Here is a 12,851-nt window from a genome sequence, read left to right as displayed (position 1 = left end):
GTCATCCCAGGAAACTCATGTCACAAAAATGTTTTTTTGAGTCCTTAAACTATAAGTGGGGTTATCGCACCGATACCTGGCTTTTTCTCTTTTCGTCTCTGCTACCGCGCTTGGAGATACACAGCGAAAAAGCCAAGAGGGAAAAACCGCAGCCAAAGGTTGAGTGTCGTAGCAGCGAAAGGGCTCGCCGCTGCCATTTTGGACGCCATGCGCAGCACAAAGATGAAATAATTTTTCTGTCTATTTGAGATCGCAGACATATATATGTTTTTAATTTATTTAACTCAGCATTAGCAATTACGTTTTACTGAGAGCATTCTTGTGATCACGGAATCGGCCAGTAGCATTGCTTGGCCAACTGCTTTTGATCAGCTTTCGATGATGACATTGTGGACACGAGAGCAAGCTTCTGTTCTCTTAAGGGCCCCTCACCAGGTCTGGCAATTTTGAGCCGACAAACTCAGACCATACATTGCATGATAACGATTGTGTCTACAAAGTATTACATCGCTACGTGTCGCGGAAAGATCTGAAATTTCAAACCAAACGCCGTTATCCCTTCTCGCGGCTGCCGCGCTCCAAGTCGGAGGATGACGTAGTCGTGTCCCTGCATGTGCGTACTCGAGTCCGCAGTCTGACATCACTCGTGGTGACACGTGACTTCGAGAATTATTCAAGGCATCATCTATTACTTGTGTGATCTATTGCTTGAATTGAAGTTTAGAGAAATAATAAAACACACAAACAGAATGTCTGCGTATTTTTTGCTTTAGTTCACACTGAAGCAAGAGAGATGTACTTCCGCTTCGTCTGCTTGTTCCCACGGTCGTGTGGTCACGTATGCAGGTACCGAAACTGCGCCATTTTCTACCGTGTTCTGGCGCGTGACCATGCTCTGCGATCCGCTTGTTCTGCCTCAGTATTCGTGTAGCACTGAATTATACCGCCAGTCATGTGTCCTTGTGCACAGTGCACAAAACCATGCGCCATGCGAAACGATAACAGCTCGCGTGCAACGCCACCAGTGGAAATACGCATCGCCGAAGAAAAAAAAACAAGGCGGGGCCCGTGACGTATTAGTCACGTGATCCTCGAGGTCCGGCATGGGAGAACGCAGGGAAGGAATTTCGCTTGCGAAGGCTAGACGGGGCATATGGAGAGGGAGTCTCGCTATGCAGTGGAGCTTGCCTGCTGAAATCATGGGTTCGCAGCACTGAAATATTTCTATCTTGGCTATTAATGAGCAGACTTGAAAAGTTATTGCGGCAGAACGCTCCATAGTTGGCACGCAAAAACTTCCAGCATATAACCAAAATTTGCTATGGGGCCTTGTATGGAGTCCTTTAACTGCTTTTCACACGAGATTTGGCTCGCATGTTCACAGGAGCCTTGTTAACAGATTCACAACATTCTTTGACTATGTTCAAAAAGTGCTTCAGGGCCCTTCTGAAGGCCCCCAACGGTGCTTTGACTGTCTACTATGGCTGCAAAAAATATTTGTGGGTTTTCATCAGCTTTTCTTAACCACTAGTCACAGTCCTAGCTTTCTGTTAAATGCATGCTTATCCTAGTTATTTATCCTAGTTTTGTGCTTGCGTCTGCTCCGAACGAAGCTGAAGTAGTTGCAACCATGTTGTTTATGTCCATTGCATGTTATGCTGCACTAGAGCTATAACAGTTCATTCAATTTTGCAATGAAAAGTACTTGTGTTTGGTTAATCTGACAATGGGCACTACTATGATCATTGGTACAAATTTCATTGAGTTTTAATAGTCTATATTAGTTCATAATTCAAATTAAGATAATTGGCAGGACTTCTAAGGTTACGACCTTAGGTATATATATAAATTTTTTTGTACAGACTAGTTGCAGACATAATGTACTAATTGTGTCAAGAAACAATTGTGTGTCTTATTGACAGCAGTCTCAGTAGTTTTCTTTGTCCTCTTCTCATTGCCTGTTTTAGGTACCACATACCTAAATGACTGCCCAGCTGAAAAGTACATCCCAATTTTTCTGGTGATGGGCGGAGTGTTTGGTGTGCTGAAGACGCTACTCGATGTCTGTGGCAAGTGTCGACGCCCCGACAACAGTGGGGAGGCTGGCCACAGCGTAGCAGAAGAACAGCGTGCTGAAGAGCGTACTTGGAGCACACTTGTGAATTGTTTTCTTTTTGCCTGGTATGTTGCTGGTAAGTGTTTGCTGCGCAGCATGACTTGCTGTCTTACTTTATTGCATAATATTGTTTTGTGTGCAGTACATCATCCGCCCTTGATGATATTAGGGTATTCATTTACTTTTGTTGTTAAATGTCTATGCTTGCCCTTAACACGAGCCTTGTGCCAATAGACACGTCGACAGGCTAGACATTTGCAAGGCAGAGACGGTTGATTTTCTTTTCTAGGTAGTTGGCAGGAAAGCAAAAGCAGGATACATTTTCATTAATCAATATTGATGCTATAGATACATATCTGAGAATGTGCCAAAGTAGCAGAAAAGACTAATCAAAATAATAGTGTAGAGACTAGTGACAGTATATATAATCTGAGTGATGCTTGTCTCTTCTTTCTTTTTTCTTGTTTGCCATTTTTGTCTTGTTTGCCATTTTTGTTCAACATGGGTTGAAAATATGGACATGCTAAAGAGAAAAAAAAAACCATGTTTTGGGAAATTATGGCCACATATGCCACATATGCCACATATGTGGGATAGTGCACACAAAGTGCTGGCGGTGTAAAAACTTGTCAGTGCCTGCTAGGCCACACAATTTGGTGTCTCGCTTGCTGCGGCAATCAGTTGAGGCATTTTGTATTTGTGCACTCTTTTTCTGCTGCAGCCAGCACTGATTTCAAGTGTGGTTGAGAGAGGGTAAAGTTTTCCAATACCAGCTTTATAAAGCCGCACTGTAACTGGCTCCACGGTTCCTTGTTGCGCAATGACCCACAGAAAATTCTACCTCAGGGCCCCCCTACCCGCCGTGGTTGCTCAGTGGCTATGGTGTTGGGCTGCTGAGCACAAGGTCGCGGGATCGAATCCCGGCCACGGCGGCCGCATTTCGATGGGGGCGAAATGCGAAAACACCCGTGTACTTAGATTTAGGTGCACGTTAAAGAACCCCAGGGGTTCGAAATTTCTGGAGTCCTCCACTACAGCGTGCCTCATAATCAGAAAGTGGTTTTGGCATGTAAAACCCCATAATTTAATATTACCTCAGGGCCCGTGTTATGTAAACATTCACCTCATTGGTCATTTTTGTTTCCTTTTATACTTGACGATTTGTTGGCATAATGCCTCGCCTTCCTTATTGCTGGCATCAACCACTTGCTTCAACGGTTAAGTAATTGATGGAATTTCATGAAAAGAATAATTACAAAATATGGCCCCCGAGATCCAATTGCTGTGGAGCAGGAAAATGCTTCTGATTGCCAGCTCTTGTGGCGCATGTTTTTCTGGTAGTCATTCCTTGTCCCTCTACGCTTTACAGCACACTAGGGACATTTCTAGGAGGCACAATTAACCTGCCCAGAATCATTGCAATGGTGGACCTTGCCATGTCCACCAAGCTTCAGCTGAATATATGTTCACACGTGTGTTCCAGGCTGTGTGTGGGTGTACCGTGCCTACCCTCCGGACTACACAAACAGCGAAAGCCCTGCATTTTGCGACAGGACTTTGTACCTCTTTGCATTTGGCCTCGTCACAGCGGGGCTACTCTCGCTTGGCTTGGTGGCTGCCTGCCTCTGCTGCCTAACACTCTTCTCGTTACTGTCAAGTAAGGATTGATATCGGCGGCGCCTGCCCACAGCTACTGGCCTGGAAAGCCTGCAGACATGGATGCCACAGGTACCACTCACAAGCTCGAGACATCCATGCCCAGCTGCCCCAAAGAGAGCGTCCACGAAGGCATGCTGCAACAATGAGTGACACAGTGATGCTGGATTTTTAGTGGTGTGAAACCTACGCGAGGCTTCTCTGAGAGTGCTACTTTCACGAATGATGGAGAGCGGTTTAGACTGTTGCGTGGAAGTCCCACTCATTCCTATGAACGTTTCGGTACTGAATGCTTCGTTGATAAAAAGGAGACAGGCGTAAATGTAGTTTTCAGTGAAACCATAGACTCATTCACACTCACATTGTGCACAGGGGTGGCATTCCCTAGTGCTTTTTGTTTAATACCAAGTTTGGATGCTGTACTTGTTCTGACCAGAATGTGCTTGTGTGTCATCTACAGCAGTGATGAATGTAAAGCAACAATTTCCGCAGTGATAGGAATAACGATGCTATCTGTTTGCAGAAGGGTAAAATTGTTCCACATTTAGGCTTTGTGGCAAACTTTTCGTTCCTGCGGAACAAGTTGTGCCACTGTTCCAATGTATGCTTGCGACTTATTTTGAATGAAGCAAGCAAGAGTGAAAGTTTAGGATTGTTAGTACTATGTTGCCTTAACCAACAGTGCAAAGACACAAGGATGAAGAGACAACCGAGCACCATATTGCATTAATTCCAACAGTTTTATTTTGAAAAAGAAAGGCGCCACATACTTAGGATACACTTACTTGTCATACTGAGCTACATTTATCACACATACACATGGGATCTAACCATCAGTATAACAAATAACAGAATACCTATTGGAGTTCCTTAGTTCCTTTTACTACAAGTGAACAGCAGCTTGAAATTTTTGACAAGTATGCAAACTATGTGAAAATAGTTGTGTAATTAGAGACCCCTCACTTCTGCAAGCTGCAAAAAACAAGCATAATCTGAAATAAACCCTCCGGGTGGACTTGTTCATCGTACTTCCTAATTGCTGCTCCCTTTTTCAACTTTAGTGCAGCAAAACGTGCAGTAAAGCTGCACATTCCTAGTGGCAGTTACCTAGTTATCCAAGTTAGCATCAAAGATGTTCGCTGAAGAGCGGCACACACCTACTGGCACCTACCCAGTGACACAAATTGGTATCGAAGAGAGAGAATTTATTAGAGCACAGCCCTTAGGTGCCAGTTCTTGTGGAAAGCGTTGGTGTCCTACCTCATAATTGGGCGATCGAGCACAGTGAAAGATGAGAGCAAATGCAGAGTGCAGTGGGCAATGAAAGACGGGAAAGAGTGAAGAGAGCGTGAGGAGAAAAGCATAGTACTGTGCACGAGGGACTTTGTCACGACGATGGCTACGAGATGGCGCCAGAGTAACCTGCATCTTCTGTATGGAAACAAAGCGCTGCATGAGCGGAGGTTGTCTACAGCGGCTGCTGTGAATTGGGCCTGCTCTTCACCCACGAGCTTCCTCTCATGATCTCCCAATTAGCGAGGCAGTTGTACCACACTTAGCTTCATTTGCAATGTGCCGTACAAAACAGGTTGTCCGCACCAGCCAATATATTGTGAAAGGAAAACACGTATACAGCTGCGCTGTAATTTTGCATTGGGGAGTATCGTAATTGTCGGTATATTTATTTGAAACGAGGAACTGACCACAGTGCTCTTGCCACCTTGTCATCAACAAAAGGAACCAGACATCGACCTTTACGCATCTCACGTTGGTCAGCGTGCCTACTCCAAGTCAGCGTTGAAAAGATTCCTTGAAGAGTGGTACATACGCAGTATCACATAACCAGTCTCGCGTCCCCAGTGACCCATGTCCACATCAAAGAGGTTCGTTGGAGTGTGGCACATAGGTGCACAGTGCCACGTATGCAGTGACCCAAGTTTATCCCACGGTTGGTTTCGAACCCTGTTTTGTCAGCACAGCAGCCAGATGTGCTACCCATTCAGCCATGGAGAAAACGGTGATTCATATAGGATAGAAAGTGTGTGAACTACCATAAGAATGCTAATCGCATTAAAAAACTTGGATATTAAGTTTACACTTGGTAATTAAACAATGAATTGCTGCTCCTTTTTCGAACTTCAGTGACTCCACCATCTTATGCCTGTCATTTCCGAACCGAAGAGGCCACGTCTGTTATAGGCCTGCTCCTCATTACCTCATGCCTACCATGCAAGAGCGCTGTGGAAAGGGTACTGATACATGTACCCGCTTCCAATGAGCTAGCTTTCTGACATTACTTATCCCTGACATGAGCTGATCCTTGTGTCTGGACAGAATGGTGTGCTCTACTAGTGGGGAGCACCCTATGCATTTCTCACTGGGTTGAAAGCCGTCCTTCGTACAGTTAGGGACAAAATGTTGTGGTCCGTGATCACATAATAAACGCTGAATTTCGCTGAATTTAGCATGCACGACCAGGCACCAAGAGTTGCGCTATCATTCCAAGTGAGGAAATTCAGTTGGCCTGTCTCAGTTTGAAGCCATTTCAAAATTCTGCATTTTCTATGTGGCTGTAATCCACGAAATTTTGTCCCTGACTGTACATTCTAGTTGCATTGTGAACATGTTCTCAGCCAGCCTTCCCAACCTAATACATACCAGGAGAGAGTGGAATATGGTAGACTGCATTTGGTATGTAGCCTCTACATGTGGCGACGTTTTTTTCCAGATAAAATTGTTGGGAGTAGCACATGGCAGTGTCAAATTCTGTCTCTTTGTCCTTCTAATTTTAGTTATAGTAGTGAAACTGGCAAGTACTGCATCCAAATTTGGTACTAAACAAAATTAACAAGGTGCCACCGCTGCGTGAAATTTGAGCTAAAGCAAGCCAGCAAGTTAGAAGAGCCATTTATACCTGGCTGCCTTATCAACATCACATATTATGGAATGGAATGGTGTGGCAGGCTTTTATTGCTCTGTTACGTGCCGTTCACGGCTTCAAAATTGGCCTTTCATTTCTCCCTGTATGCTGTGACCAAAGGGCAAAATAATGGTGCAGTCGACTTCCATTAATCCAATTCAGGACATGCGAAGTTGGCTCAAATTACACAAAGTTTAAGGATGTGTTCAGAACTTGCGTTGAGTTGAACATTCAGTATTTATTGGAAGTGTCTCATTGACATTACCTCTGCGGATGCTCATAAGCTTAAAGACTCATTGTACAAGCAGTGTTGTTGAAAAGCCTAACAAACATTGTCTTCATGCAAGAAAAAAAATGTTTCATAAGCCAAAATGTCGTTTGCACTTGTGGAGGTGAATGAAGCTTCTAGACCTCCACATCATTGCTACTGCTGCTGTCGGACTGCCTTACCTGTGCCGTGCTATAGCCAAAATTTGTGACATCTTCATTGTTCAGGATGCCGCATATTTCTGCGTTAGTAGTGTTCACGGACTCTCTCATGCCGACATTGCCTAGAACTACATGATCTATAAGGATCAACAACTAAGATAATCTGTCCACACTGGAATTGTTGTACTGTGGTGTAAAAGTACAGCTTGTGAAACAGTTTTGTGATTGTTGGTGGCTTTAAGTCTTCGTGCGTTTCTTCGAACAGTGTTGGTGCATTTAGTCTGGCCTGTAGCACTTGTAATTTAGCAGCCATCAGTCTGCTCTAGTGCACCATATCTGATATTCAACATCTCATGTATGAAGTAATACGCTCGTTTTATCTTTTCCTTTCTTTCCTTTTTTTTTTTTTGTTCTGCGGGAACATACGATCACATGTTCAACTTGACATTTCAAGTTTGACCAACAAGCTTTTTATACGGATTCCCAGTATAGACACTTCCCAGCTGCATTTGCAATGGCATTCTGCCATTGCCTTAAGCAGGGCATATCACAATTCCTATGTTTTTTTTTCTCTGTTTTAAGCATGAGAAAGCCAGTCTTGAACTTTTTCATTCTTTGTGTTAGCAAAAGTAGGCAGGAAAGCATTGCAGAACATAGGTATTAAGCAATCACGACATCTTTAGAAGGCAGCATGTAAGTAAGCAGGCTGCTGTACTCTACAAAGGCTGAGCATGTGAACTAGTGCATGCTTCTGTAAGAGCTCAGCTTGAGTCGTGGGCCAGGTTTACACTGCCCATCTCCTACTTGCATGGACAGGGCCCTAACCAGAGTGTGCGTGCATATGATATGGGCTGATGGCACACTACTTCACCGTGACAGTGATGTGCAGATTGTTTGCACAGCACTGCAAATCGTTGCTACAAGTTAGACTGCACAAGACGCTGAAAGTTTTCCTGTGCATAACATGCATGGAAGTCGCATTGCACATTAGCTGTTTTGCATTTTAAGTTAAACTGCCAATATCTTTTTGCACACAGTAGCGTAGGCACAGCCAGACTTTTGAACATGTTGCATCAAAGGAAAGAATGCATTAATGGAAGCTGACTGTAATGTCTAAAAAGAAACTGTTCTGTACTTATTCTGCAAGCTTGTCAGTTCACTAATGATTTTGGCATTGATATTTATCTGTGTGCAGTATACTGACAGGTCCTTGAAATAAAATACAGCAGTTTCAGTGAGTTTATTTATTTTCCGTGTTAGAGGGGGGAGCATGGGCACCTTTCCAGACTGCCGATCGGTTGTGTGAGTATAAGATACATCAGAACAATGAAGTACTGAATGGCCATGAGTCATGGTGCGCAAAGCTGGATGGAGTTCCAGTTTATGTGACAGATGGCATAATGTTGTATGCTCATTTATTAGCCAGTATAGCTTTGCCGCTAATGGTTACTGCTTTGGCTACTGTTGGAATTGGCTATCCAAGCCATCTCTCAGAAATGTTCTCCCATTGCGAATAAAGTGGTAAACATTTGCAGTCTGCCAATATACTGGTATTTTCAACCTCTTGTCTTTAGCATGCTGGATGTACAGAATTGTGATGTTCACTAATTGAAATTAGCCATGTCTTCTAAAGTGAACAGCTCGGATGAAGCTTTACACGTATTTTGTACGAAAGGTTGTTCTACGCTGGTTTACCATGTGCGTCGTTCAACTTTAGAAATAGGAAGTCTTCAAAGTGTCGATCATGCAGCCTTCTGTATAAATAATGGCTGGAATGTTGTTGCAGATGCCTTTGGCCTTTTTGAGACTGTACAAATAGGCAGCCCTTGGACATGTTTTGTTGTAGCATTACCTCAAGGAGTACGTGCTATGGACCGATTGCCCAAGCATGCAAAAAGACATTGGAAGTGTTAGACTATAATTTCTCATTGGGTATGTTTGAAACATTTAACGGCAGGCATGTCACTTTGAGAAATGTTACAGGAGGCATTTGCACAAGCCTTGCATGTGCAGCAGCCACAATCTAACATGTACATGGGTTGTGTGCTGTGAATAGTGAATGTAGAATTCTGAGCTATAATCAGTGACTGGTTAAAATGTGGTGGCATGTGGCCCTCAAATAGAACATACTCTTGTACGAGTGAATCACCACATCCAATTCACACTGTCCGTTGCTCTTCATACCTATGCCCCAGCTAAAAGAACTTTTTGTTCTTGAAGTGTGAATAATACCCATCTGTTTATGTGAAGGTATCAACCAAGCCATCCAGCTTTCCATGGTACATGTTGTCTGCTTCTGCTACTACTACTGCTGCTTATGTGTGACACAAGAACAAAAGGGGTGAGAAGTATCTAACAGGTTCTTTAGACACGGAAAACAGGGGGAAGTCGGGAGATGGAAATTCAAGACGATGAGCAAAACAAGAACAAAGTGAAAGCAGGAGCCAACGTTTTGACAAGTTTTGCTCTTGTCCTTGAAGAAGATAAGTCCACATGTCGAAACGCTGGCTCCTGCTTTCACCTTGTTCTCGTTTTGCTCATGGTTCTTTAGACAGGAATTTAGGGCAGTCCCTCCCTTAAAGGAGTACCGACACAAAATTTCAAAGTCGAGTTAATGTGCGAGATCGATTTATGTGGGCACAGGCACATTGTCTGCAAAATATCAACGACATATCAACAACATATTTAAAATCAATTTTAAAGTATTTGCGTGCAGCCAACCGCAATGCGCAGCACCTTGCGACATCGACATCAAGAAAGCAATGTAAACAACCGATAAAACAATACGTCACGAGTTTGCACTGCCGTCGGGACGGGCCCTGGGAACAAGTTTCTCACCACACCGATCGTCCTGGTGTCTATTTTTTTCTCTCCCTGGTCATGACGCCGACGTCTCTCGCCACTGACGGTGGCACAAAAATCGGCAAAATTTGTTTCTGACACGAAATAACTCGTAAGGTGACCTCGAAAGTGTGCATGTTATAAAACATTGTGTGATATAGTAAATCGCTGGCATGATTTTGACTAGCAAGCGGTCGGCACAGCCGCCGCTGCAATTGTCTCTGCGAAGCGGCTCGCCTGGTCAATGTGTTTTCTCATCGCTACCAATGGCATCGGGAAGACTGATTGTATTGTATGAGCGACATAAATGTGCAGACGTTGATTGTGTTGATGAATATAAATGCTTTATTACCAGCTGCGGACGAGTCGCAAGGGCCGTCGGCCTCGGATCTGACGGCCAGCGAGCTAGGCCTATATACAGTGTTCCAGCGGTTGCCAGCTCGCTTAGCTTGCTCGCTGGCTATACCAATGGCTATACCGTTGGCGTCGATAAGCTGCAGACATTTGCTGCAGAAGTGGTCCGAGTTCTTGCGCGCCGCTGGGACGCTTAGAATGGACCCCGCTGAAGAGCAGCGCCAGATTTGCTCGTTTCATTTCGAGCGTGCCTGATATTACAAAACTGGCCGAGCTTAGAGCGGTCCGATGATCTTCCACCTAGACTACGTGCCCCCAAGCCTGATGCTGTGTCGACTTGTACCTCGCCTTGTGTCCTGTTCCGAGGTATATTTCATTCCCAAGCGCCCTCGACAAATGCCTCATACTACTTGTACCAGTGCGAACGCAAACTGATAGCTGTCGCTAGCCGCACTTTCCGAGTCGTTGCCTTGCAGTGGATCGAATCAAATGTGGTCGGCCACGTCCAATTCGGTGGCGACTACGACAAGCTGAAATAGTCGCCGCTGGATGACGAAAATGATGACGACAATGATGGCGAGAACATCGCAAAGCATGTGCAGGCGTAGCAGACGAACTAGCAGCATGAAGCTCACCCGCCGGCGAGCCACGTCACAGTTTTGTGCGATCACATGTCCAGCTGTGTTTGCATTCCTTTTTTGGCCCATCTCGTTGCTCTCTTAATCCGAAACTGACGAAGGAGCCCTACCCCCTCCGTGCGCCAGGAGAAAAGTGTGGAGGAAATGACGTAGTAGGTTCTCCTTTTTCTTGCTGTTCTTTTATTTCTCTGCTGTAGCGGCCACACCTTTCGGGCCATAATGGCGGCTTTGTTATGGTTCTGTACGCTCACACGTGTTGCTCCGTAGGTTTCGTACCGTGGCAAAGGCGCCGTGCGGGCAGGTTTGCATTGGTCTGCGTGTTTTGTTGCGCTGCGTTATCTGGGCCATGCTCTCCCGGGTGTTGCTGTGGCCAGGTGGGACAGGAGGAACTAAAGTTCGTGAAATGAACGCGCATGCAATGCTGTACGCCGTGTACCGCGCCACGGCAATAGCAACGGACGAAGGAATATCCGTGGGAAATTTTGCCCTCTGGTGGAATCATGCTAACGTGCCATCGCAGGCCGAAACTGATGCGTTTCAGAATCTTGACAATGAACGCATTGCAGGTCAGTGATTCCTCTATTGACAGCGCAGATGGTGCATTTGCGGCACGTAGACCGCACGTTATGAATGCATAATTCGTGTTCAGTAACAACTTGCTTTTGTGCATATTAAAACACGTGTTGCTTAACTGTTGCTTGTTCCTCGCAGTATACTCGCGACAGCACGAAGTCTTTTAAGCAGAGCGCGTTCGAGGTTCATGTGCACCTGCACAGGTGTACCTCAATACACGTGCTGATAGAGCGTTACGCAGAATATGTGCATTTGCTGCCCTCAGCACCGTGCGCCTGACAGCCGACGCTTAATCGTGGAAGAAGGGAAAGAAGCGGCTGCTTTGACTAATGGAACGAATCCTCCCTACCGCAGGCGTATCTTATGTGTGCGCGCTAGAAGCGCAGGGAAGTGAAGGTTAGCGGATGCGCTGCAAGAGTGAGCAAGGCTCTGCAGAACGTACGCCCGCGAACACATCAAACGGCTGTTCCATGTGGTTGCATGTAGACCGGTTCTACACCGTTTCTGCACTGTGTGACCATGTGCCGGCTATCGCAAAACTTTGCTTCCGTCATGCTTCACTTACCGTGGTAAGAAGGCACCGTAAGGCCACAGTCAATGAATCTAAACGAGGAGTCTGAAATGACATTCTGCCTCCTCGCTGGCGCGCTAGCTGTCGCAGTGGTGCGCGGCCACCCGAAGTTTGTTCACTAAAGCACAACGATTCCTCAAGCGAGAATGGGTTTGTGCTCATAAACTCCAAATGGATCGCAAATGGGTCGGTGTGTCGTACGTGTCTCCAGTGCGTTCTTGCAGTGCAATGAGAATACGTACATTTTTTTTTTTTTTTCGTATCTCCAGACGTCCAGCTCGCAAGACCTATTGCTCAAGCAGAGAAAGCAAGTATAGAAGGCAGCGATAAAGGTGACCTTTAAAAAGAAAGAAAAAAAACGCGAAACTGGAGTGACGAATCGCGGCGGCAGCATCGAGCGAATTGACCTTCCGGGAATGCGCGATCGAGATTAAGATGATAGTGATCTAAATAAAGGAAGGACGCTCGATTAAAGAGATTGAGGGTGATTGAGCCGCGTTCGCACGCTTTCCCTCGCACATGCGGCGCATGGCGACAATTTTATCGCCCTTGGACGTTTTATGCGGAACCTCACGGCGACGGCAAAAGCGTCTGGGATGTCCATATATAATTGCTATCGTAACTATTGCAAAAAACAAAACAAAAGCCCTTGCCTGCATTAATTTGTGGCGTAACTACAAATGTCTGAAAACAATTGCATGTCGCCATTTGTTAACCCCCTTGCCTGCCTTCTGCATTTGTCATGATTTGGCT

General features: G+C 45.3%; 1 protein-coding gene across 5 annotated transcripts in view; it reads left to right on the top strand.

Moving 5' to 3' along the window:
• LOC135919552 (transmembrane protein 272-like) overlaps positions 1-12,524 on the top strand; it is a 36,922-nt gene extending 24,398 nt beyond the window's left edge. For 4 of the 5 annotated variants that reach the window (XM_065453456.2, XM_065453457.2, XM_065453459.2 and 1 more), the window contains exons 5-6: positions 1,968-2,192; positions 3,600-8,655. In XM_065453456.2, the coding sequence (XP_065309528.2) occupies positions 1,968-2,192; positions 3,600-3,784 (410 nt within the window). In that variant the 3' untranslated portion in view covers positions 3,785-8,655. Of the gene's footprint in view, positions 1-1,967; positions 2,193-3,599; positions 8,656-12,367 lie in introns of those variants that run through there. The other variant, XM_070535066.1, reaches the window with a different exon arrangement.
• Positions 12,525-12,851: the final 327 nt, after the last annotated feature.

This window comes from Dermacentor albipictus, chromosome 3 (genome assembly GCF_038994185.2).
Source record: "Dermacentor albipictus isolate Rhodes 1998 colony chromosome 3, USDA_Dalb.pri_finalv2, whole genome shotgun sequence".
In the NCBI taxonomy this organism is placed as follows: domain Eukaryota; kingdom Metazoa; phylum Arthropoda; class Arachnida; order Ixodida; family Ixodidae; genus Dermacentor; species Dermacentor albipictus.
Note: the sequence above shows the minus strand (reverse complement) of the source record. Positions and strands in the feature narration are given on the sequence as shown.